Raw genomic sequence first — 23,997 nt, 5'->3', positions numbered from 1 at the left:
AGTAACACTTCTTTGTCTAGAGTTTCTCCTATGATTCATTTTCTCCCTAGCATTTGCATATTAGGGAGAGCATCAAATTTCTTATTTTTTTCTCATCGACTAATCTCATTTAACATAATATTCTCCAGTTCCATCTATTTCCTTGTCTTTTTTCCAGTGTATGTGTTTTGCCCCTTTGTCAAAAATCAATTGGCTGTAAGTATGTGGATTTGTTTCTGAGTCTTCTATTCTGCTCCGTTGGTCTATGCATCTGTTTTTGTGCCAGTACCATGGTGTTTATATTACTATGGCTTTGTAGTATAGTTTAAATTCAGGTATTTAATGCCTCCTGCATGGTTTTTGTTGCTGGAACTATATTAGGTATTCCGAGGTTTTTGTTGTTCCAATTGAATTTAAGGACTGATTTTCTATGTCTGTAAGGAATGCTCTTGAATTTAATGGGTATTGCATTGAATCTGTAGATCACTTTTGGAAATATAGCCATTTTGAAGATATTTATTCTGCCTATGCATGAACATGGAAGATCTTTCCATCTTATAAGGTCTTCTTTAATTTCTTTTTTTAATGTTTTATAATTTTCTTTGTAGCGGCCTTTTACCTCCTTGGTTAAGTTTATTCCTAAGTATTTTATTTTTTTGTAGGATATCCTAAGTAGAAGTGTTTTCTGGATTTCTTTCTCAGTGGATTTATGGTTGGTATATAGAAAAAGCTTTCAGTGTTTTAAGACTGATTTTGTATCCAGACACCATGCTGAATTTGTTGATAAGTTCTATAATCCTTTAGATTGAGTTTGTTGGGTATTCATAATATAGTAACATGTCATCTGCAAATAGTGAAAGTTTGAGTTCTTCTTTTCCTATTTGTACTCCTTTGATTTCCTTCTCTTGCCTTACTGCTCTGGCTAGAGTCTCAAGTACCATATTGAAGAGAAGTGGTGATAATGGATATCTTTATCTCTTTCTTGTTTTTAGGGGGGATTCTTGAAGTTTTTCTCCATTTAATATGATGTTGTCTGTGGGTTTATTGTCGATTGCTTTTATGATGTTGACTATGTTTCTTCTATTCCAATTCTCTGCAGTGCTTTTATCATAAAGGGATGTTGGATTTTATCAAATGCTTTTTCAGCATCTATTGAAATGATCATGTGATATTTGTCTTTGGTTTTGTTTGTATGATGAATTACATGGATTGATTTTCATATGTTGAACCAGCCTTGAATCCCTTGGATGAATCCTACTTGGTCATGGAGTATGATTTTTCTGATATTGTTTTTAATGTGTGTTGCTAGTATTTTGTTTAGCAGTTTTGCATCCAAGTTCATCAAAGATATAGGCCTGAAGTTTTCCTTCCTTGAACTGTCTTTATTTGGTTTTATTACTAATGTGATGTTGGCTTCAGAGAATGAATTTGAGAGAGTTCCACTTCTTTCTATTTCATGAAATACATTGAGGAGTATCAGGATTATCTCTTCCATAAAGGTTTTATAAAATTCACTTGGGAAACCATCTGGTCCTGAACTTTTCTTTAATGGTAGGATCTTTATTGCTGTTTTAATCCCTTTGATTGCTGTTGGTTGTTTTAAGTTTTTTTTTATTATATATTTTAGACTCAGTTTAGGAGGGTTGTAATTATCTAGAAAGTTGTCAGTTTTCTCCAGATTTTACATTTTGTTGGAGTATAGTTTTTCCAAGTAGTTTCTTATAATCCTGTGGATTTCTATACTATCAGTGGTAATATCTCCTTTTTCATCTTTTATCTTCATAATTTGGATTGATTTTCTCTCTTTTTTTTGGCTAAATTGGCTAGTGGCTCATCTAGTTAATTTTTTCAAGAAACCAGGTTTTGGTTTTGTTGATTATATATATATTTTTTAAATTTTCTACTTTGTTGATTTCTGCTATGATTTTGATAGTTTCCTGACTTCTACTGGCTTTGGGGTTAGACTATTCCTGTTTTTCAAGGACTTTGAGGTGTGTCATTAGGTTATTTATTTGGTGATTTTCTGTTCTTATCTGGGCACTCAGTGCTATAAATTTTTCTCTTAATACTGGCTCCAAAGTGTCCCAGAGGTTTTGATATCTTGTATCTCTATTTTTGTTTGTTTCTAGAAATTTCTTGATCTTACCCTTACTTCTTATTATAACCCATTCTTCATTTAGCAGTCTTCATGTTTGTGATTTCTCTGGGTCTTCTTATTGTTGAGTTCTAGTTTTATTCTATTATGATTTGAAAAGACACAGGAAGGTATATCACATTTTGTTATTTTTCTAGTGCTCACTCTGTGGCCCATGATGTAATCTATTTTGGATAAGGTTCCATGAGCAGCTGAGAAAAATGTGAAATCTGCTCTAGTTGGGTGGAATATTCTATATGAGTCTAATAGGTCCATTTGGTTGATGGAGTTCTTTAGGTTTGAAGCATTTTTACTGACAATTTGTCTAGAAGATTGTTCTAATGGTGAAAGAGGGGTATTAGAATCTCACAGTATTATTGTATTGGGACTTATATGTGACTTAATGTCACAGAGAGTTTGTTTTATGAAAGTAGCTGCACATATGTTTGGGGCACAAATATTGACTATTGTTATTTCCTCTTGCTGCATTGTTGTTCATTTTACTAGTAAAAAAAAATGCCTACTTTGTCTCTTCTTTTTTTGTGTGTGTGGTACTGGGGTTACTGGAAACCCTTCTACCTCTGGGCTGTACTCCCAGGCCTATTTTTTATATTTTTATTTGGAAACAGGGTCTCTTAAGCCAGTGAGGCTGGCTTCTAACCTGCACGATCCTCCTGTCTCTGCCTCCCAAGTGTGGGGATTATAAGTGTGTACCACCATGCCTGGCCTACTTTGTCTCTTAATAAGCTTGGGCTTGAAGTCTAACTTTTCTAAGATCTTTGTTGCTACTCCTGTTTGTCTTTGAGTTCCATTGACATAGATTACCTTGCACCTGCCCTTTACTTTACGTTTCTTGTTATCTTCCTTGTAAAGTATGTTTCTTACAGTCATCAGATAGATGGATTCTGGTTTTTAATCCATTTTACCACCTTATGTCTTTTTATTGGGGAGTTGAGGCCATTTATGTTCAGTGTGATTATTGAGAGATGTTTTTTTAATTCCTAACATATTGAGATTTAACTTCTGTTTGAGGTTGTGTTTGTTCTTCTTTGTTTAGTTGTGTGCTGGGTGGAAATTTTTGTTTCCCTGGTTCTGGAATGTATTACTTATTTCTTCTTTGAAGTTAATCTCCTTGAGTATTTTCTCTAGTGTTGGTTTGGAAGACATAAATTCCTTCAGCTTCTGTTCGTTGTGGAAGATTTTTATTTCCTCATCTAATTTGAGAGATAGTTTTGCTGGGTAGGAAATTTTTGGCTGCAAGTTGTTTTTTTTCAGAGTTTGAAATATGATACTCCAGACCCTTTTGGGTTTCCTCACTTGGTTTGGGAAATCTGGAGTGATTGCAGTGTCACTTGGTCTTTTGTTTTTGTTGCTCTTAAGATTCTCTCCTTGGGTTCTTCATTGGTCATTTTGACTATTATGTGGTGTGGAGAACCTTTTCTTTGATCATGTCTACAGGAGCTTCTATAAGTTTCCTGTACCTGTGGATTGACCTCTTGTTTTTTGTTTGGAAATTTTTCTTATATTACTTCTTTGTAAAGATTGTTGATCCCTTTAGTTTCACCTTCTATTCCCTCCTCTATGCCAATTATTCTTAGGCTAGCTCTTTTAAAATGGGCCCATATTTTTTCAATGTTTGGTTCATGTGGTTGAATTGTTTTTTCTAACTTATATGCTATGTGTTCATTTTTTGGAGTGATCATATTCTAGGAGTGAGATCCTATAGTCCTTGTGGTCTAATCAGTTGTTTATAGTTTGAATTGGTTCCTTCACTTCAATGATTACATCATTTATTTCTTTCAGACTCTCTCAATTCTTTTCAAAAGTCCTGTATTATTTCTACAGTTACATTCCTCATTTGCCCTTTTGGAGATCTCTGCAATTTGTGTTGTCAGGTTCTTTTATTGTGGGAATGTGGGAGCTCTTTGCTTTCTTGTTATTCCTCTTTCCCATGATTTCAGGAGCTTATATCTGTTGCTTCTGGTGGATTTTCCTCAGTCTCTAGGTGTCAGCTGGTATATCTAAGGGAAAGTTTTGTTGTTTTCAACAGTAAAGGTTGAGTAAGAAGGGAAGTGAAGTCATAAATGCAAGAATAGGTTAAGAATAGGTTAATAGGATCAAATAGAATGAAGTATGAGTTTGGTAAGGTTGTATATAGTAGAGATAAGAGATGGTGAATATTTAGTAGTATTCTAGTAATCAATGTAGAGTTTTTAGTATAGTGGTATGAAGTGGGTTTAATACAAAAAAAAGAAGAGAGATTGGTGGGCAGGTTTCCTTTCTGTTCTCTGATTGGTCTTCTAGCCTTTTTCTTCCTGTCACCTTTGTTCTTTTTAAAGTTGTGGTGTTTTCTGGCTTTTGTAAGAATGCTCTTTTTAAGGCAATGGGGATCGAGTGTCAGCAGGACTGGAATGTGCTGCTTTCCTCCTCCATCGCCATCTGCCCAGAAGTCCTAAAGATTATAATTAGATTCCAAGAGAGATCTTATTTGTCCTGTCCAATAGTGGTATATAGACAGAAAGCTGTGGCATCTGGCTTTACAACCAATTCAATCTTGACTCCACATACACCAAATAACCTGGTTACAGAATACAGTACTGGACTACAATTGACTGATAAGATGCTACTGACAGGAAGGAATGGAAACCAGAAGAGGAATACCACAGGAATCAACAATACTTAACTCTTAGAGTAATTTTAATTAATTTTCACTCTCCCACTGTGCTGGATATTTACATTTTTTCCTGTATTATTCCATCATAGGGAGGAAAGGAAAGCCAATAACTTGGTCTAAATGACATTGCTTATTACCTCTTAGTACTAAGGGAATGTGCATATATTCCCATAAGTTAAGCAGCTCAACAGAGGATTAAGATACAAAGGAGTTTTTGTTTGTGCTACCCTAACATCATCAACTATAAAAAATTAAATACTTCCCTCACATCAAACTTAAATTAGCAAACATGTTTTTCTTAAAACAACTTTCATACATACAAATAAAAACACAGAGAACTAAAAGTCCTTAAAGCGACTTTGCTAATGCAAATTACAAGGGAAACATGGATGAATTCAATGGAAATAAATGATTAAATAGCTAGGTTATAATAAACTAAAGCTATCCACAAGTCACCTTTACCAAAAAAATGCATCTCCAAAGAAAAGCTTCTGTCTGTGCTGGAATAACCTCACAGAAGCATTAAGACAATATAAAATGAAGGAGTAAATATTTCATATTTTATATAATTTAGTAATGTTTCTTTAAGCCTCACTATTCACTATAAATTTATCTATAAATGTTCAAAAACAAAAGAAACTACAGAAACATGTTAAGAACTCTTCAGTATTCTACATACTAGTTTAGAGTCTTGAGGGTTAAGTTTTCTTTTCAATAATGCATGGCACTTTTGGGAGGTTTCACTTAGGGGAAAATTAGTGCTTCGTTGGTTTATTATATTTTACTTAGAACTAGTATAGACAAAGACAAAAAGGGCTAGAAAAAAACAAACACAATTTTTTACTTAAAAAAGCATAATGGAAAGTTACATGAAATCCAACACTGTCCCTGTTTTTGAGCATATACCATAAAGCAAAGCATATTTCTTTGATCATTAAATATTTTTTCTGAGCTGGGCATCGTGGTACACAATTGTAATCCCTGCTCTTGGGAGGCTGAGACAGGAGGATCGCTCAGGTTCAAAGCCAGCCTTAGCTACTTAGTGAGACCCCGTTTCCAAATAAAATATAAAAATAGGTCTGGGAATATTGCCCAGAGGTAGAAAGCCTCTGGGTTCTGCCCCCAGTACCACAAAAAATATATTTTTTTCTATAGAATAAACAAAATAGGAAGATAATAAGAAAGGAAGCATTAACTGAATTATTAAAGTATGGATAGTTTTTGGTTAATGTCATGATTTAAAGATTTTTAATATGGGATAAAGAAGTTAAAAATAAAATAGTAATTAATTTACTTAAGTTATTGGATTATAATAAAAATATAGCAGATTCCTGCATTTTAATGTTTCTGTAAGAGGCACCATCATACAATTGAAATGTAAAGTTATTTTAAAAATGGAATATATAAAAATAAATTTTTAGCAAACCTTAGGAAATAATTTTGTTATAAATTACCTAAAATTTATAAACACATACCTCCTAACTTGCATTTTGTTTAAAGGTAATAATTTTTTTTTCTTTTGATACTGGGAATGGAACCTAGGAGCATTCTACCTTTGAGCTATACCCCCAGCCCTAAGTTTTTGTTGTTGTTGTTGTTGTTGTTTTTAGTCTTTTTTTTTTTTTTTGTGGAACTGGGTTCCCTGGAAACCCTTCTACCTCTGGGCTACACTCCCAGACCTATTTTATACTTTTTTTTATTATTTGGAAACAGGGTTTCTTAAGCCAGCAAGGCTGGCTTCGAACCCGCGCGATTCTCCTGTCTCCACCTCCCAAGTGCAGGGATTACAAGCGTGGGCCACTGTGCTGGATTAGTCTTTTTATTTTTTAATTAATTAATTATTATATTTATTTATTTATTTATTTATTTATTTATTTATTTATTTATTTTTTGCGGGTCTGGGGATGGAACCCAGCATCATTCAACATCCAAGCTACACCCCCTGCCCTATATTTTAATTTTTTAAATTTTTTAAATTTTTTAATATTTTTGGTGGTACTGGGGTTCCTGGAAATCCTTCTACCTCCGGGATATACTCTCAGACCTATTTGGAAACAGGGTCTCTTAAGCCAAGGAGTCTGACTTCGAACCCGCGCGATCCTCCTGTCTCTGCCTCCCAAGCATGGGAATTACATGAGTGCACCACCACGCCCGGCTTATTTTTTTATTATTTATTTTGAAACCGGGTCTCACTGAGTTGCAGAGGGCCTCACTAAGTAGCTGAGGCTGTTCGCGAACCGTGATCCTCTGGTCTCAGCCTCCTGAATGCTGGGGTTAGAAGCATGCACCACTATGCCCTGCCTAAAGGTAATAATTTTACATCATACAAATAAATTTCAAGTATAAAAAGCACATTATTTGCAGTAACAACTCTTTACAAGTCCAAATTTCTTGGTTTATAATAAACTGTAAAGTGTTTTTTGTTTTTAAAAAAAAAAAGAGTAAAACCATCAGTGCCATATATTGCAGTAGTCCAACATCTTCTTAAAACATGTTCAACATTGTGGAGAAACATGTCTGGAAGCAACATATAATTGAAAAAGAAACTACTTCTGTTTTTACCATTTTATGTTATTATTATCTCTAGTATTTTCTCCTTTTCAAACAAAACTCCATACCCTCTGTAATGCTCCTCTTGATCAGTCATTCTGTTCAGTGGCCACTTGCGTGTTTCCAAAATCATCTTCCTCTTCATGTGTTCTCTTCAAGCTGCCTGTGGTACCAGGTTGAATAGATAAAGACCTTTCCATCTGGAGCAGTGACATCATTTATATTGTTAATTTGCCAGGTAGATGGTTTCATATTCCTGAAGTTGATGGACAAATCCAACATTTAGATTAATACAAAATCTTTTCTCTTGGACATAAGCAAATGAAACTCTACTTCATTCCAAATGTTTTCAACAATAATGTATACAATAATAAAGACAGCACTTCTGGAGATCCTTTTATTACCATGAACAAGAACTTGTCTTCCAGATTGTTAGCTCTTATCCATAAATTCTTTATTCATAGGCAAAAAAGTATTATATTTTCAACTGGATTATCTGCAATATACAAGATTAAATACCTAAATAATTATTGAACATTTGATTTAATAAAGTTTGCTTCAATATTTTGTCATATACAAGTTATATGGGTTATTCAGTGTTTCTGGAGTACAGGTAGCTTGCTTTTCATAGCAGAAGAATATGAGCCTAAGAATAAGCTAGATAAATTTTCCTGCCTCTCTTGCCTCATAGGGTAGTTCCACACCTCAGCATATTCCTTGCACTCCAGCTTCACCCCATGAGTCTCTTGATTGCCTTGTGAGTCCCTGCAGTTGTGCTGGGTGCTCTCCCACTGATCCATGCAGTTAACTTAAAGTTGAACACTACTCTGGGTCTCTGGAGGGTGAGGTTGGGTCCACACCAATGCTGCAGGTTTTGTCTGGGCAACTGAGCTGTCAGATCTCTGTCGAACCTGGAGTGAGGTGCTGCCCACTTAAAATGCTCAGGATCTGCAGCCACTTAATTCTTTTCAAGTCATTGGCTTCTTTTGGGGGGGTGGTCTCTGGAGGCCTTGGTGTCGGCAGTCCCAGCTCGGCGTGTACAGGGCAAGATGTCACAGCTGGCTGCCTCCTCTCTCCCTTTCTCAGCTCTCCTCCTCTCCTACAGACAGGTTCACCTGAATTGCAAGTGTTGTTTGGTAAGAAGGAGTCCCAGGGCCAGTGATCAATAAAGACTTTTTGTCTTTCAGATTTTTGTTTGAGTAGAGAATAGAGAATTGAGAAGTTAACAACCACTTTGTGGAGGACAGCCCTGTCTTTGGGGAAGCTGTATATAGTTAGTTATTTGTAAATACAGTGACAGGTAGCTTGATGTCAACTTGATGATTGCAGCTCCTCAATTAAAACACCATGCTCATGATGGAAAAAAACACACTAGAGGATATCACAAAGTTCTAGTTCATTCTCTTAACTCCTATACTATGTATTTAGGTAAGCAAATGGCTCCAGACTCCCCAGATTGCAATGCCTGACTTTATTTTCGCTCCAAATATGTATTCTCTCTCTCATTTTTGCATAGCTATATTTTGGAAGTAAAGTGTGCATTTTCATAAATGCTTCAGGGGATATAGCTTGACTCAGAGTATTTCTGGGTTTATTGATAATAATAAAAATAATTACAATTTCTTGAGCACTTGCTGTGTGCCAGGCCTCTTGCCAGGTACATAAGAAATGCAATCTCTTATCTTTATGCCAGATCTGAAGTTTTGCTATTATTTTTTAATTTGTGAAATGTGTACATGGAGGCTTAATAAAATTATGTCACAGTGAGTGGCCAAGAATGATAATATAATTGAGGACTAAATCCAGAAATAGTTGCCTTTAAATCCTATAATCTCTCTCTCTCTCTCTTAAACACAACTCTGACAAATACCTAAAGAGACTTAAATACTCAATCTTCATTATTAAAAATAAAAATATTATAGGGCTGAGGGTGTAACTCAGAGGTAGAATGCACCTAGGTTCACTCTTCAGTTATTCCACCCCCCCAGAAAAAAGCAAAATGGAACAACATATCCAGATCCACGAATAACAAATATTATCACCTAACTATAAGTTAGAAAAACAGTCTTTGATAATGGAATCCCACAGACCTTGTATATTACCATATATGTAAAGTGGACACAGATTATAGTCTTCTCTTAAAAGGCCTCTCAGATGCCACAAAGGTGGGCTGGACCACTCATCTGGGGCTTGCAGTTCCTTCTGCCGACCCAGTTTCTGTATTTGTAAGGTGGAAATTCTGGTGTTGAAGCTTTTCCACTTAATGGGGCAGTGGATATCTCTGGTCACTATTGGTGTGGCTCTGGACTTGAATTCTCCACCCCCTCTATGGTCTGGGTCAGCTAGTAGACACCTCAGTTCATCTGGGTTTATACTCATAACCTTGCATTTTGGTATTTGACTCCCTTCTTATTTTTAGTTTTTTTTTTTATTGGTGCATTGTAATTGTACATCTTAATGGAGTACAAGATGGTAGAGGCATACATACACACATCACCCAGTTAACCCTTACCCAATTCTCACCTCACTTCCTCCCCCTCCCTCCTTCTCATGTTTGGCTTAGTGATTGACTTTGATGTTTGTTAATGTACATCCTGTATATTACAGAATTTTCCTCTTCCACACTCCTATCCCCTTCATTAAGGTCTGACTCCCTTCTTTAGATAAAAGTCTGCCTGATATTCTACAACCATCTGATTCTTTATGCCAAGCCTGATATTTGTTCCGGATATCTTGTAACCTTTAGTATTGACTTTCGGTAACATAAATATGGAGAAAGATCATGACAGATAAACAAACCCAAGGTTTGATTTGTTCTCTTCTGCTCACTCTTCCCCTAGAGTGTGTGGGTAGGGGGGAACTTAATACATTTTTTATTGATATATCTCCAAATTTCTCTTTATCATTATTCTTTATTGTTAGAGCACTTCTAGTTACTGTGCCCTTAAACTCTTATTAAAAATTTAAATGACATTACCTAAGCAATTCTTTCTGGAAAGAAAATGACATATGATCTCTTTTTATGTCTTTTCTTTTTAAAGGATTTTTTATTGTTAATGTCATATATCTTTTTGGGGAGGAGTATTGAGGAAGGAATCCAAAGGCATTCTACCTCCAACTACTCCCCCAGCCCTTCTTATTTTTTTTTTTTTTAAATTTTGAAACAAGGTCAGCCTCCCAAGTACTGGGATTATAGATGCATGCCACCAGACCCAGCAATGTTCTATCTTTTTACATACAAGCTTCTAAAGAAGCAAAAGTCTATGTGTTCATTATACTCTTCTGTGTGCATTTTCTACTAGCCCTTACTGCAGTGCCTTCACCCTGGGTGTGGGTGAATTAGTTGTCTCAGAGAGGACAGCACTAGGAACAAACCCTTTTAGTAGATGATCAATATGCCTGTCTTATGGTCAGCCCATTGCTTTTAATCCTTATGACCCTCTAACACAGTTTCTCTTCTTAATATACAGATTAGGAACCTAAAGCCTAAGAAATGTAAGAATGCTATAGGGCAGTATAAATTGCAAAATTTAGAGGTCAGCCAGGAAGCCCCAAAACAGAGCCCCTACCCCAGCACCATCAGAGCCAAGGGATCCAAAGGCAAAACAATTTGGTTACAGACAATGATCACATTGAAGTGTGATGTCTGTCTACATTTTGAAAGGTAAATATGGGATGGGTGATTTCAGCTTGAAATAACTTGGAGAGTTTCAACTTTAACTCAGTGAAAAGAATTTCCTGTTGAGAGTGACAGTTGATTGTGGGTGCTGGAAAGTGGCAGTGTTGACTGAGATGAATGATGACTGATGGCTTCAGCTGTGTCCACTTTTATATAAATACAATAGTCTGAGTAAATATGCTATTATTCTCTGGTTATGCATTATCATCTGAGAGAGGTTGCAAAACATGTCCTACTCAAACTCTACCAAAGTTAAAACAGATATAAAATGTACATATTTTTGGATACCATGTATGCATATACATATATATATATATATATATATATATATACATAAAAACAATAAATTTCTAATTTTTTGACTTATGGGTGTTTTTCTGATTACATTTGTTGAAATGCAGACTTCCCTGAAAAATAATTTGTAAATACAGAATTTATGAGTCCTATTTTAAAAAATTACTTTAACATTGAGATTGTCATAATTCTGCGGGAGAAATTATACCTATTTTTATTCATTTATGCATGAATTTGGCAATAATTTATTGAACAATAACCAAGTACCAAACTGGCTCTAATACTTAATAGCTGTGAGATGCTCATCAGTAAACTATTAATGCAATCAAGGACACTAGAAATTCTTTGGATGGATTCAAATGCATTTAAAATAGTATTACAATTTAGGTATTTCCTGAATGTATAAATAATACTTTTACCATAATGGGATCACATCAGTGAAGACATGTATTTTGAAAGGAGGAAGATGAGATTAAAAGCATTTGCATACTGAATATTCCATTTTATATATTCATGATTATACTTTTAATGTCTTCTGAATCTTTGGGAAAGAATTTCAAACTCTTGAGCGCTCTGATCCATAAATTGATACCTGGAAAACAAAAAGTATATCAAAAGGATATGTGCATTGGAGGAGAATTTAGAAATAAGACTAAGTGCCTTCATCAAATTTCTTTCTTCTCTATGATACTGTAGTTGCAAATCTATAAAGGAAAGAAAGGTGCTGAGCATTTTAATAGTTCTTGAACATGGTATAAGAGATCCACAATTAATGTGCTGAATGAATAATAAATAAATTGCTTAAAATTTTAATTCAGATTAAAAAACCTCTTAAATTTTAAGAAGGTAAGCATTAAGGATTGCTAATGAATCATTTAGCGTGTGGGTACTAAAAATAGTTCATTATTTTTAAGTACTCTTGGCTTTACTGTTGATTATATTTGTGGCCTTAGAAAAACAACGTAACATGTCTGAAAGGCACACATCATTTGTAAAACAAAAAGCTTCATTTGTCTACCAGAAGTGACCTTGCACATCAAATCAAATGTTCAAGAAGGTATCTGTAAAATGCTATAGTGATGTGAATTAAGAGCTATTATAATTTGTTATATTATGTCACAGATATACTTTTCAGGGATATGTTTTGGAACCCATAATTTTCATAATTCATTAGCTTAAGACATGCAATTAGTACTTGTGTTTTTTTAGGAAAATTTCCTAATTCTAAGGAAATAGGTAATATATTTAAAGCTGAAATATTATGTCTATAATATATCTTAATATTACATGTAAGTAACTATAATTATTAAATTAATATGTTGCATAGTATATTGACATAATTATATCTATGATATATATTAAAAAAAGAAATGTTAATAATTAGTAGAATGGGAGCTACATCTCAAATTTGCTATCTTTATCTTTTTGACTCTCATGTCCTGCTATGCTTCCTCTTGCTGGTAGGCTGTCTGTCAGAACTGTTTTCAAATTCAGTCATTTATTCCTTGAAGGCTGTGAACACACATTTTGTTATATATTTCTGGCTGCATATTTAACTTACTATAAGAATTATATATGCTCATTGTAAAAAATCTGGAAGTATAAAAAATGAAAAGAGAATATGCACAATTTCAGCACATAGAAATAATCATTACATTTGGATGCATTTCCTTCTGTACATTCCCATCAACTTTTATTTTGAAAATATGTAAGCCTACTGAAAAGCTGAATGAAAAGTACAATTTAAACCCATCTTGCCGGGCGTGGTGGCGCACGCTTGTAATCCCAGCATTCGGGAGGCTGAGACCTGGAGGATCGCAGTTCGCGGACAGCCTCAGTTACGTAGTGAGGCCCTCTGCAACTCAGTGAGACCCGGTTTCAAAATAAAGAATAAAAAGTAGGGCAGGGGGTGTAGCTCGGAGGTCAAATGCCCCTGGGTTCCATCCCCAGACCCGCAAAAAGAAAAAAAATAAACCCATCTAGGCCAGCCTTGGTGATGAACGCCTATAATCCCAAGACTTAGAAGGCTAAGACAGGAAGATGATAGGTTCAAGGCCAACCTCATAAACTTGGTGAGACACTCAACAACTTAGTGAGAATCTGTTTCAAAATAAAAAATGAAAATTGGGTTCTACCTTATACATAAATTTGTTGATTATAAAAAATTTTCCCACTTGTTATCTCTTTCCCTCTTTTTATATAAGTCTTTGAAATTAAGTTGCACATATCATGCTATGTTTGTACTAAACATATTTTCATGTATTTTCTTAGAATAAGTATGTTCACTTACATAATCACAATATCATTATCACAATTAAGAAAATTAATTCAGTTGTTTTTTTCCACAAATTTGTTAACTTTCTGCGTGCTCATAACTATATCCTATATAGTCTTGTCATTTGCATTATACCATGTCATCTTAAACACATTTTTACTTTACCACACAGTATCTATTATTTAGACATTTTCCTTTTATGATTAGATCTCTTTAGATTGTCAATATTTTTACTGCTATAAGTAATGGTGAAATTATTTATTTTTTTACCTGAAGAATTTAAAAGTCATTTATCTTTCTTTTGAAATGAAGGTTTATTTCCCTTTCAAAGAATTTCAGGCATAAGCCTGAGAGACAGGGCATTTATTTGTTTTAGCCATGGTTTTTGTTTTTATTTTTCATTGGGGAGAACAGAGTCCTAAGTTCAGGAACGAATAAGGGCTTTGGAATTTCAGTCAGTTTAAAGTCTAGAAAGCTTCCCCTCCCCTCTTTTTCTTTTTGAATCACTGACCTGGTACTAGTTATGTTTAGGAACAAGAAAAATGATAGTGTTTTTTTCCTTGTGAAGCTTCATTTCTTTAATTATGAGTCTCTTCTTAAAAATTTATTCTTGACTGTGTATCATTATCCTTCAATGTAATCTAACTGAAGATTGAAGATGTTATAATAGGATTATAAGATCTTATAATAAAGGTTGAAGGATCTTATTATTTATCTTCCAGGGTTTCGTGCACCTGAAGTTGCTAGAGGAAATGTCATTTATAATCAACAGGCTGACATTTATTCATTTGGGTTGCTGCTTTATGATATTTTGACAACTGGAAGTAGAATAGTAGAGGGTTTGAAGTTTCCAAATGAGTTTGATGAATTAGCAATACAAGGAAAATTACCTGGTAAGTACTATTTGTATCTATTATAATGAATTTTCCTAAATGTCAGCAACTTCAATCCCAAGGAGTTGTAGACAATTCAGTGGTTAAGTGAAGTAAAAAGCTAAGTGTAAAATCAAAGAGGTTTTGGATAGATGATGAGGTTTGAAAGGACTGTCGACTACCAAAGGAATGTGTGTGAAGACTGTGGCATGTTAATACCCCAGGGTATCATTTTGCCATTAGGAATTACAAACATGAAGTCCTTCTAATGCTAAGACATTATACAATATTCTTAAGATGTGCTTCCAACTAAAACCATAGCCTTTAGGTCATAATCCATGTGTTTATATAATTTAAATTTTAAGTATGCTGTTTAATTAAACTTGTTTTTAAAAATAAACAAGTAAATCATTAAGCCCTTATTATTCCTCTTTCTCACTAATTGTATGTGTGTTAAGAACACTTAAAATGAGATATGCCTTCTTAATAAATTTTTTTATTAATGGAACCCAGGGCCATTCTACCTCTGAGCTACACCCCTTGCCCTATTTTTTATTTTGTATTTATTTTATTTTATTTTATTTTTTTGGTGGTACTGGGGTTCCTAGAAGCCCTTCTACCTCTAGGTTACACTCCCAGACCTATTTTTATACTTTTTATTTGGAAACAGGGTCTCTTAAGCCAGAGTGGCTGGCTTCAAAGCTGCTTGATCTTCCTGTCTCTGCCTCCCAAGCGTGGGATTACAGGCGTGCGCCACCATGCCCAGTTTATTCTTTATTTTTGAAACAAGGTCTCACTAAGTTGCGGAGGGCCTCATTAAGTAGCTGAGGCTGTCTGTGAACCACAATCCTCCAATCTCAGCCTCCCAAATGCTGGGATTACAAGCATGTGCTACCATGCCCAGTTAGTCTATTTTATTTTATTTTATTTATTATTAATATTTTGTGGGTGTGAGGATGGAACCCAGGGGTATTCGACCTCTGAGCTGCACCCTCAGCCCTATTTTTATTCTTTATTTTGAAACCAGTCTCACTGAGTTGCAAAGGAACTCACTAAGTAGCTGAGGCTGTCCATGAACTGTAATCCTCAGGTCTAAGCCTTTGGAATGCTGGGTTTACAAGCGAGTGCCACCACACCTGGTCTATCAGACTTCATTTTGAATGGTTGTCTCATTTTTTCAAGAAATTTTAGGACCTTGTCATTCATTCCTTGATCATTAGTTTAGTTCTCACTACAAAATATCCTTTAAATTTATTGAGCCCAGTCATATAAAAGAACAAAATTATGTAATTTGCAGGAAAATGTATGGAACTGAAAAACATAATGTTAAATGATTTAAGATACTCAAAAGTCAAGGGTTAGCCAGGTGTGGTGGTACCACCTATAATCCCAGTACTTGGGAGCTGAGAAAGGAGGATCACAGGTTAACAGCCAGCCTCAGCAATTTAGCAAGGCCCTCAGCAATTCAGCAATAATTCGTTTCAAAATAAAAATTAAAATAGGGCTGAAGCTGGAACTCAGAGGTAGAATGTGCCTGGATTATTCAGTCCCTAGTAACACACACACACACACACACACACACACACACACACACACTCTCTCTCTCTCTCTCTCTCTCTCTCTCTCTCTCTCTCTCTCTTGAGGGTCATATGTTTTTTTCTAATATGCAGAAGTTAGAAAGAAAAAAGAAAAAAAAGGGAAAAAAAGGACTTCATGAAAATAGAAGACCAGAGCAGTAGAAGGGGACAGGGGAGGGAGGAGGGGAGGGGAGGGGGAGGGGAAGGAGAGAAACAGACCAATTATGCTATGTGCTTTTGTGACTGTATCACTATAAATCACAATATAGTGTATAATTATGATGCATTAGTAAAAATAATTTATTGAGCTCTTTCTCATCCATTCTGCTTTTTTTTTTCTTATTTAAGAAATACTTTTGAATGTATACTGTGGCCCAGACACAGTCAGTACAGCATTAACTAGTACTTTAGAAGGACCAGTAAAGACCCTGGCAAAAGAAAATCTATTATTTTAATAAACATTAGATACTATCTAGGTCTTCTCTCTTATTTTCCTAGTTAGCTTTCCAGGGAAAACATTCATGACTCTATTCTGTACAGACCCACTATACTGGCATTCCTCTTATAAAAAAATTTGTGCACAAACTGACTATAGTAAAATGAAAATTAAATGCTTGATTACTTTAAATATTAAACTAAAAGCCTCGTTATTGTATGAGTAGAGTATTTTCAGTCTATTTTGAGTGAAAATTTCTTATTTTCTTGTTGGTATTTGTCTTTTTTTATGTCATTAAAGAGGACATTTTTTTCCTGATGTCTCTAGTGGAGACTGGGTTAATTAAATTACCTTTAATTTTGTGATAAGTAAATTTATAAGAAATATGGAATTATGGAAATCAGTGTTTTCTTTTTCAATGTCTAGACTTCTTATTACATTAAAAAAATAACTTTTGATATGGTTAGTGTACTAGCATAGTATTTTTTCATGTTTTAGATCCAGTTAAAGAATATGGTTGTTCTCCGTGGCCTACAGTTGAAAAGTTAATTAAAAAGTGCTTGAAAGAAAATCCTCAAGAAAGACCTACTTCTTCCCAGGTATTCTTACAGTCAAAATTTGTTAATATTTTGAGTAGAACATCTATACATTTATATGTATACATTTGTATCTCTGAATTTTTACATACTTATATATGTAAAATATTCAAATAAAAACATAAATAAACATATACTTACACACATAGAGTTAAAAATATTTACAGATAAAACTCTTATAATTTCCACCATCCTGACAATATAAAAACTATTGACAATAAACTAGCAACTGCTCTTATGTTTTTCCTGATTGCTCTTCTATGTGAAGTGCCTTCTGTGAAATACTTATTATTTTGTCCATTTTACTATTGGTTTATTTGCTTACAAGTCAGACAAGAAAAAAATTCTTTAAATATAGTATACTAATCAGCCGGGTGTGGTGGTGCACGCTTGTAATCCCCGCACTTGGGAGGCTGAGAGAGGAGGATTGCGCAGGTTCGAAGCCAGCCGCGCGCTGGCTTAGGAGACCCTGTTTCCAAATAAAAATATAAAATAGGTCTGGGAGTGTAGCCCGGAGGTAGAAGGGCTTCCAGGAACCCCAGTGCCACAAAAAAATATAGTATACTAATCCTTTTTTGTTATATTTGTTGAAAAAATTTTGGGGGGTTTTGTGCATTTTGCCTTTTTTTCTTTTTTTTTTTTTTGTGTGTGTGATACTGGGAATTGAACACAGGGGCATTCTACCTCTTAGCTACATAGCCAACCCTTTTTAAATTTTTATTCTAAAACAGGGTCTCTCTAAGTTACTGACTAGCTTTGAATCTGCAATCCTGTCTCAGCCTCCCACATACTGGGGTTATAGGCATGTGCCACCACACCTATCTTGGTTTGCCTTTTTCAGTGTCCGTTAATGCACTCTTTTAATGAACAGAATTTCTTAATTTAATATGGATAAATTAAAAAATCTTTATGGTTATTACTTTCCTGGTATTTTTTCAGGTCCCTAGAATCACAAAAATATTTTCTACAATTTCTCCAAAAATGAAAATAGTTTGCTTCTGAAGTTTATGTCATTAATTTGTATAGAATTAATACTTTTATCTTACTGCAGTTTCCTACTTCCAAATGGGAAACCAATTTTTCCAGCTTCATTTTATTAAATAATTTCTCCTCTTTACTCCCAGTGATCTTACATATTCATTTTGTAATATATTGAAACATAGACATATCTACACATACATTTCCTTCACCACTGGCCAATTTATCTATTTTTTCTATAGCTTTGTGTTGTATCTGTGCTGCTTCTGTAGATAAATTATGAAGAATGATATCTTTATGATATTGTCTTCCTATATTTTTTTGTCTTTTTTTTTTTTTTTTTTTTTTTGGACTGGGGATTGAACCCAGGGTGGTGAACTTGCCAGGCAAGCACTTTGGCACTGAGCTACATCCCAACCTACTTTGAAATCTGGGTTATCTCTCCATTTCCTTAGGTTTTCTCAAAGTTGTAATTCTACATGAAGGTCCTCCAGGTCTTATGTTGGGTCTTCTTGGTTTGAATTGCTTTAACTCAATTCCTTGTTTGAGTTCTTTTGTTTTGTTTTGTTTTTATGTTTTTTTGTATTTTGTGGTACTGGGGATGGAACCCAGGTACATTCTACCTCCAAACTACACCCCCAGCCTATTTTTTATTCTTTATTTTGAAACAGGATCTTACTAAATTGTGGAGGGCCTCACTTATAGCTGAGGCTGGCCTAGAACCCAGATCCTCCTGTCTTAGCCTACCAAATACTGGGATTATAAGCATGTGCCTCCACGTGCAACTTGAGTTATTTTTTATTTGCTTGTTTGTCTTTTAGCCACTCGTGTGATATGAATCTTATCTACAGAAGTTCTTGAGAGTGAGCTTGTTGGATAGCAATTTCTCAGGGTCCTTTCCCCCATCCCACATTTCTCTCCATAGAGCCAGAACAGCTTTTCTTATAGGCCAGGGATTGTGAGCAGCTTTCTTTCTGATTCTAGTTTTCACTGAATATGCAGGCCTTTCAGGTCAGCTTTATGGATACAGGACCTTTTTAGGAATGTCTGCCTAGTCAGGCCATGGTTTTAATTTCTCTCTATGGGCCACAGCAGGCATCCAAAAATACACATCAATTTGTCTCAGTAGACAAATGCTTTCAGTGGAAATCTGGCTTTAATATCCAATTAACTTCTGGTGTTTTCTCATTATGATCTTGGTCTTTATATTGTTATAATTGTTTTAAATACATTTTGAAATATAGCATCTTAAATTCTTTTTAGCCGGAGGTTTTTCCAGAGTAACTTCTACCATATTATCCAAAAAAGAGCTCTTGCTGTGTTTTAAACTGATAGTATTTATTCTTATGTCATAGATTGAAATCAGGTTATCTTTATGTTGTGATCTCCTGAATTTATATCCTTAATTTATTGAGAAATTTTCTAATAAATACCTGAGTCAAATACACAGACTTTACTCAATGTTGCATTACTGTCTCAGCTATTTGGTTTAGATATCTTTCAGTCTTGTTTGTCACCAATGTTAGTAACATGGACTTTTCATATTTTTTAATCACAATAAAATTTTTTGAAACTTAATTATTATTTTTCTTTACCTCCTTCCATTTTTATTTATGCTTTTCTTGTGCTTCATAGAATACATAATAACTTTGTGTTTTTAATGTTTATGGAAGTATTGAAATGCTTAGTTATACCTTAAAATACAGTATGTAATAGGCCAGAAGAATAAATTGTTCCCCTTAATTAGGGGAGGCACTGAGAAAGTCAGGAGCTTTCTCAGGTCTCAAGAGTGACAGGCAGGTGGCTGTGTCCCACCTCTCATCCCGGTGTCCTGGATCCCGCTGCTGTTTTGCACTGGTTCACACCATCCCTCCCATTACCTAGTGCTTGGAGTAAAAACACAAAGACAGAATCTAGAGATGGTCTCAAAATCTTGTTACCAAAGATCGATATGTTCATTTCTGTCCACTGGGAGAAGCTTGACTCTGATGTAGCTCAAGTGTTCTCTGCCTTGAAGTGATTCTGCAACATAGAATACAGTTAAGAACCACTGTGGTTAAAATTCTGTTCAGACAACACTTTTGAGCTCTTTTTTTTTCCAAATTAAATAATTACCACATAAGCACAGTTTAAAACTATGTGTTTGTCTTTCATATCATTTTAAGTGGAGTTTGGATTATTAATCATAATTAATCTTGATATAGGTAGATCGCAGTTTAACAAACTTAGGTTTTGTTGTATAGAGCTATGCCATTTAGTTTTATATTTGATCTTTCAAGAATAAATTTAAAAACTTGACAGATGTCATTTTGTTATTTTTAACTTTCTTAGGTCTTTGACATTTTGAATTCAGCTGACTTAATATGTCTCATGAGACATATTTTAATACCTAAAAACATTACTGTTGAATGTATGGTTGCTGCAAATCCTAATAGCAAGAATGCACGTGTGTGGCTGGGCTGTGGGCACACCGACAAAGGTCAGCTCTTGTTTCTCGACTTAAAAACTGAAGGATATACTTCTGAGGTAAATCTGATCACTCTTCAAATTAGAAATTGTTTAGAACACATACTTTAAGTAAAGGAACCATCAGATAGATGAACAGAAACTCCAAGAGATTTATAGTGGGGATTAGGGAAGGGAAGAGGGGGGATGAAGTCATCAAAAATGTAATAGTTTAAATAATGTTATGAATATATACAAAGCCACCGATTTAATCTCAAAAGACATGCACAGGGAGGGTAAGGGATTGGGGAGGGACTTGATGGGGAGGGCACCAAGAGCTGTGTGCATATATATTTTTTGGAAACTCTATGCCAATATGTTGTAAAATTATAATGTGCCAAATTTGCCAGGCGTGGTGGCGCACGCTTGTAATCCTCACACTTGGGAGGCGGTGACAGGAGGATCGCGCAGGTTCAAAGCCAGCTGTGCTGGCTTAAGAGACCCTGTTTCCAAATAAAAAGTATAAAATAGGTCTGGGAGTGTAGCCCTAGCCTGGAGGTAGAAGGGCTTCCAGGAACCTCAGTACCACACACACACACACAAAAATAATGATGTGCAAAATTAAAAAATAATTTAAAGCAGACACCAGTTTTCAAGTACTTTAGAAGACAGATTAGGAGTAAATACAGGAGTATTAGAAAATTAACTTCCATTAGTATTCATATGAAATGAGTCTATATTTCATTTTACAGCCATGGTATATATGTACCTTAGACCAGGAAATCCAGAAACAGCTCCAGAGAGGTTTTCTTGTGCAAGTGACTCAATGTGAGAGAAATCTAGAAGGGAGTAGAGAAAGGCAGAAGGTATTCATAGAGGAAGAAGCTCAGCCATACTGATTTGTGAGGAAGTCCAGGCTCAGCCTCAATTTCCCACGAGGAGTTCTGGAGAGGCATTCTAAGTGATACATTTCAGGATGTTCCTACTCCAGAAAGTAGGCCAATGTCTCATTGTCGTGTGTCAATCAGCCATTGGCTACCATCTGCAGAGATGGGGTGGTGTAATTTAAGGATTTCTGGGCCCACCAGTTCCCATTAACTGCAGGAATTCTTTGGTGACGATTGCTGATCTAAACTCATCGTTGCCAATAGCAGAGCAGCAAGGGGATGGCTGCAACTGAGAGATAAAGGAGATCTGAATCTGGGAGGTGGCCCCTATGAGATTTATCAACAAATTGTATCTGCAACTAGATAAATTTCTAGGCTTGAAAATAACCTAATATCCCTGGGTAAGGATAATATGCAAATTCACAAAGCATTCCATATTAAAAATGGCAACCAAATAGTTTCATGGTTGCCTTGAAATCCGTGTTGTGCTGAAAATTATGCTTGAGGTTGAATAATCTGTTCATAGGGTTTTACTGGAATGAGAACTGACACAAAAAATAATTTAAATTTTAGCCTCCAGTGCATTCTAATTAGGCAAAAGTTGCTTGCAAGCCCTGTGTGATGGCACATGCCTATAATCACAGTACTTGGGAAGCTGAGACAAGAGGATTGCAGGTTCAAAGCCAGCCTCAGCAACTTAATGAGGCTGTCAGCAATTCAGCAATACCATTTCAAAAAAATAAATAAAATAGGTCTCAAGGATGTATCTAAGAGGTAGAATGCCCTTGGGTTCAGTCTAGCAACACACACATGCACACACACACAGACACACACAGACACACACACACACACACACACACACACACACACAGAATTGTCAGTTAACTCATTTATTGTTGAAAATTAAATAAAATTGGCATTGTTTTGAAAAGTAAATAAAAGTAACAAATTAAGTATGTTGAAATGGAATGTTTTTATTCTCTGTAGTTCTTATAACTTAAATCTAGGTTCTTGAGACTGTATTTTCCTTTCTTAACAGGAAGTTACTGAAAGAATATTTTGTTTAGCCTTAGTGCATCTTCCTGCTGACAAGGAAAGTTGGATTGTGGCTGGGACACAGTCTGGTACCCTCCTGGTCATCAATACTGAAAATGGGACAAGGAGACATACCCTTGAAAGGATGACTGATTCTGTCACTTGTTTGTATTGCAATTCCTTTCCCAGGCAAAGGTATATCTGTGAATTTAATTGGAGAAAATTACATACTTTTTAGATGACTTAATCATGTTCAAAATTGTTACTGCATCAGCAGATTTCTCACTTTTACCTTGTTTTTATTGGTTCACATATATTAAAAGGAATTGGAAACCAGGTTATGTGGTGCATGCCTATAATCCCAGAACTTGGGAGGTAAGACAGAAGGATTGCAAGTTCAAGACAACCTTCACCAATGTAGTAAGACTCTCATCAACCTAGTGAGACCCTGTTTCAAAACAAAAAAATAAAATAGGATTGGGGGTATAGCTTGGCGATAGAATGCCCCTAGATTAAACTTCCAGTACAACAGAAAACACACAAACAAACAAAGGAAATTGCAAGAGGCCAAAATGATACTTGCCTTTTAAAAAAATATATTTTATTTAATTTGTACTTTTATTGATACATTATAGTCTCACATCATAATGTAAATAATATTGACAATGACATACATGTGTACAGCACTTGGTGCCCCCCACATCAAATCCCTCCCTGCCAATACGGAGCACCCAGATTGGCATTGATATATAGTCATATAATGTCACATAGACATTATAACATACCATATAATGTACCATAGACACACATAATCTATGGTAGTATTTCCATTAATGAACCTTGGTCTTCCTCCTCCCCTAGACTTGTATCTCCTTCCTGGCTCCACTGAAGTTTCTCATCTATTATCTGGAGTCCCTCTTGTATCCCGATTGTTCCCTATCCTGCACATATTTAAGAAAAAATGTGACCCTTCACTCTCTGTGATTGGCGAATCTTACTTAATATAACATTCTCCAGATGTTTCCATTTTCTTGCAAATGACATATTTTTTTTATTGTTGAGTAGAATTCCACTGTGTGATTTCCCATAGTTTTGTAATTCATTTATCCTTTGATGGATACCTAGGTTGGTTCCATAATCTGTCTATTGTGAATTGTGCTGCTATAAACATGGGTTTATTACTGCAGTTCACTGGTTTCAACCCCTTTGGAAAGATACTCAGTAGTGTTATGGCCAGATCCTATGGTGGATCCATTCCCACTTTTCTTAGGGATTTCCACACTGATCTCCATAGCTGTTGAACTAGTTTGTAGTCCCTCCAACACTGTAGAAGAGTTTCTATTTCCCCATATCCTTGCCAACATTTATTGTTATTTGACTTCTTTAAAATTGCCATTCTGATTGGGGTTAGATGGAATCTCTATGTGATTTTGATTTGTATCTCCCTGATTGCCAATGATGTTGAACATTTTTATGTAACCTCAAAACCAATAAAATACCTAAAAATAAACCTAACCAAAAAAGGTAAAATACCTCTATAGTGAAAATTATAGAACACTAAAAAAAGAAATTAAAGAAGACCTTGG

At 35.1% G+C, this 23,997-nt stretch overlaps 1 protein-coding gene and 1 pseudogene across 2 annotated transcripts in view; one reads left to right on the top strand and one right to left on the bottom strand.

Annotated features, from left to right (window-relative positions):
* LRRK2 (leucine rich repeat kinase 2) overlaps positions 1-23,997 on the top strand; it is a gene marked incomplete at both ends in the record, with an annotated part of 199,740 nt that overhangs the window by 150,667 nt on the left and 25,076 nt on the right. Inside the window, 4 exons of the mRNA XM_080706299.1 lie at positions 14,308-14,478; positions 16,969-17,069; positions 20,376-20,570; positions 22,416-22,606. Of these exons, the coding sequence (XP_080562425.1) occupies positions 14,308-14,478; positions 16,969-17,069; positions 20,376-20,570; positions 22,416-22,606 (658 nt within the window). The remainder of the gene's footprint in view (positions 1-14,307; positions 14,479-16,968; positions 17,070-20,375; positions 20,571-22,415; positions 22,607-23,997) is intronic.
* On the bottom strand, positions 7,427-8,137 carry LOC308270306 (serine/threonine/tyrosine-interacting protein-like; annotated as a pseudogene). Its single transcript has one exon. The product of its transcript is annotated as a serine/threonine/tyrosine-interacting protein-like (transcript).

This window comes from Muscardinus avellanarius, assembly GCF_963383645.1.
Source record: "Muscardinus avellanarius genome assembly, chromosome: 11".
NCBI lineage: Eukaryota > Metazoa > Chordata > Mammalia > Rodentia > Gliridae > Muscardinus > Muscardinus avellanarius.
Note: the sequence above shows the minus strand (reverse complement) of the source record. Positions and strands in the feature narration are given on the sequence as shown.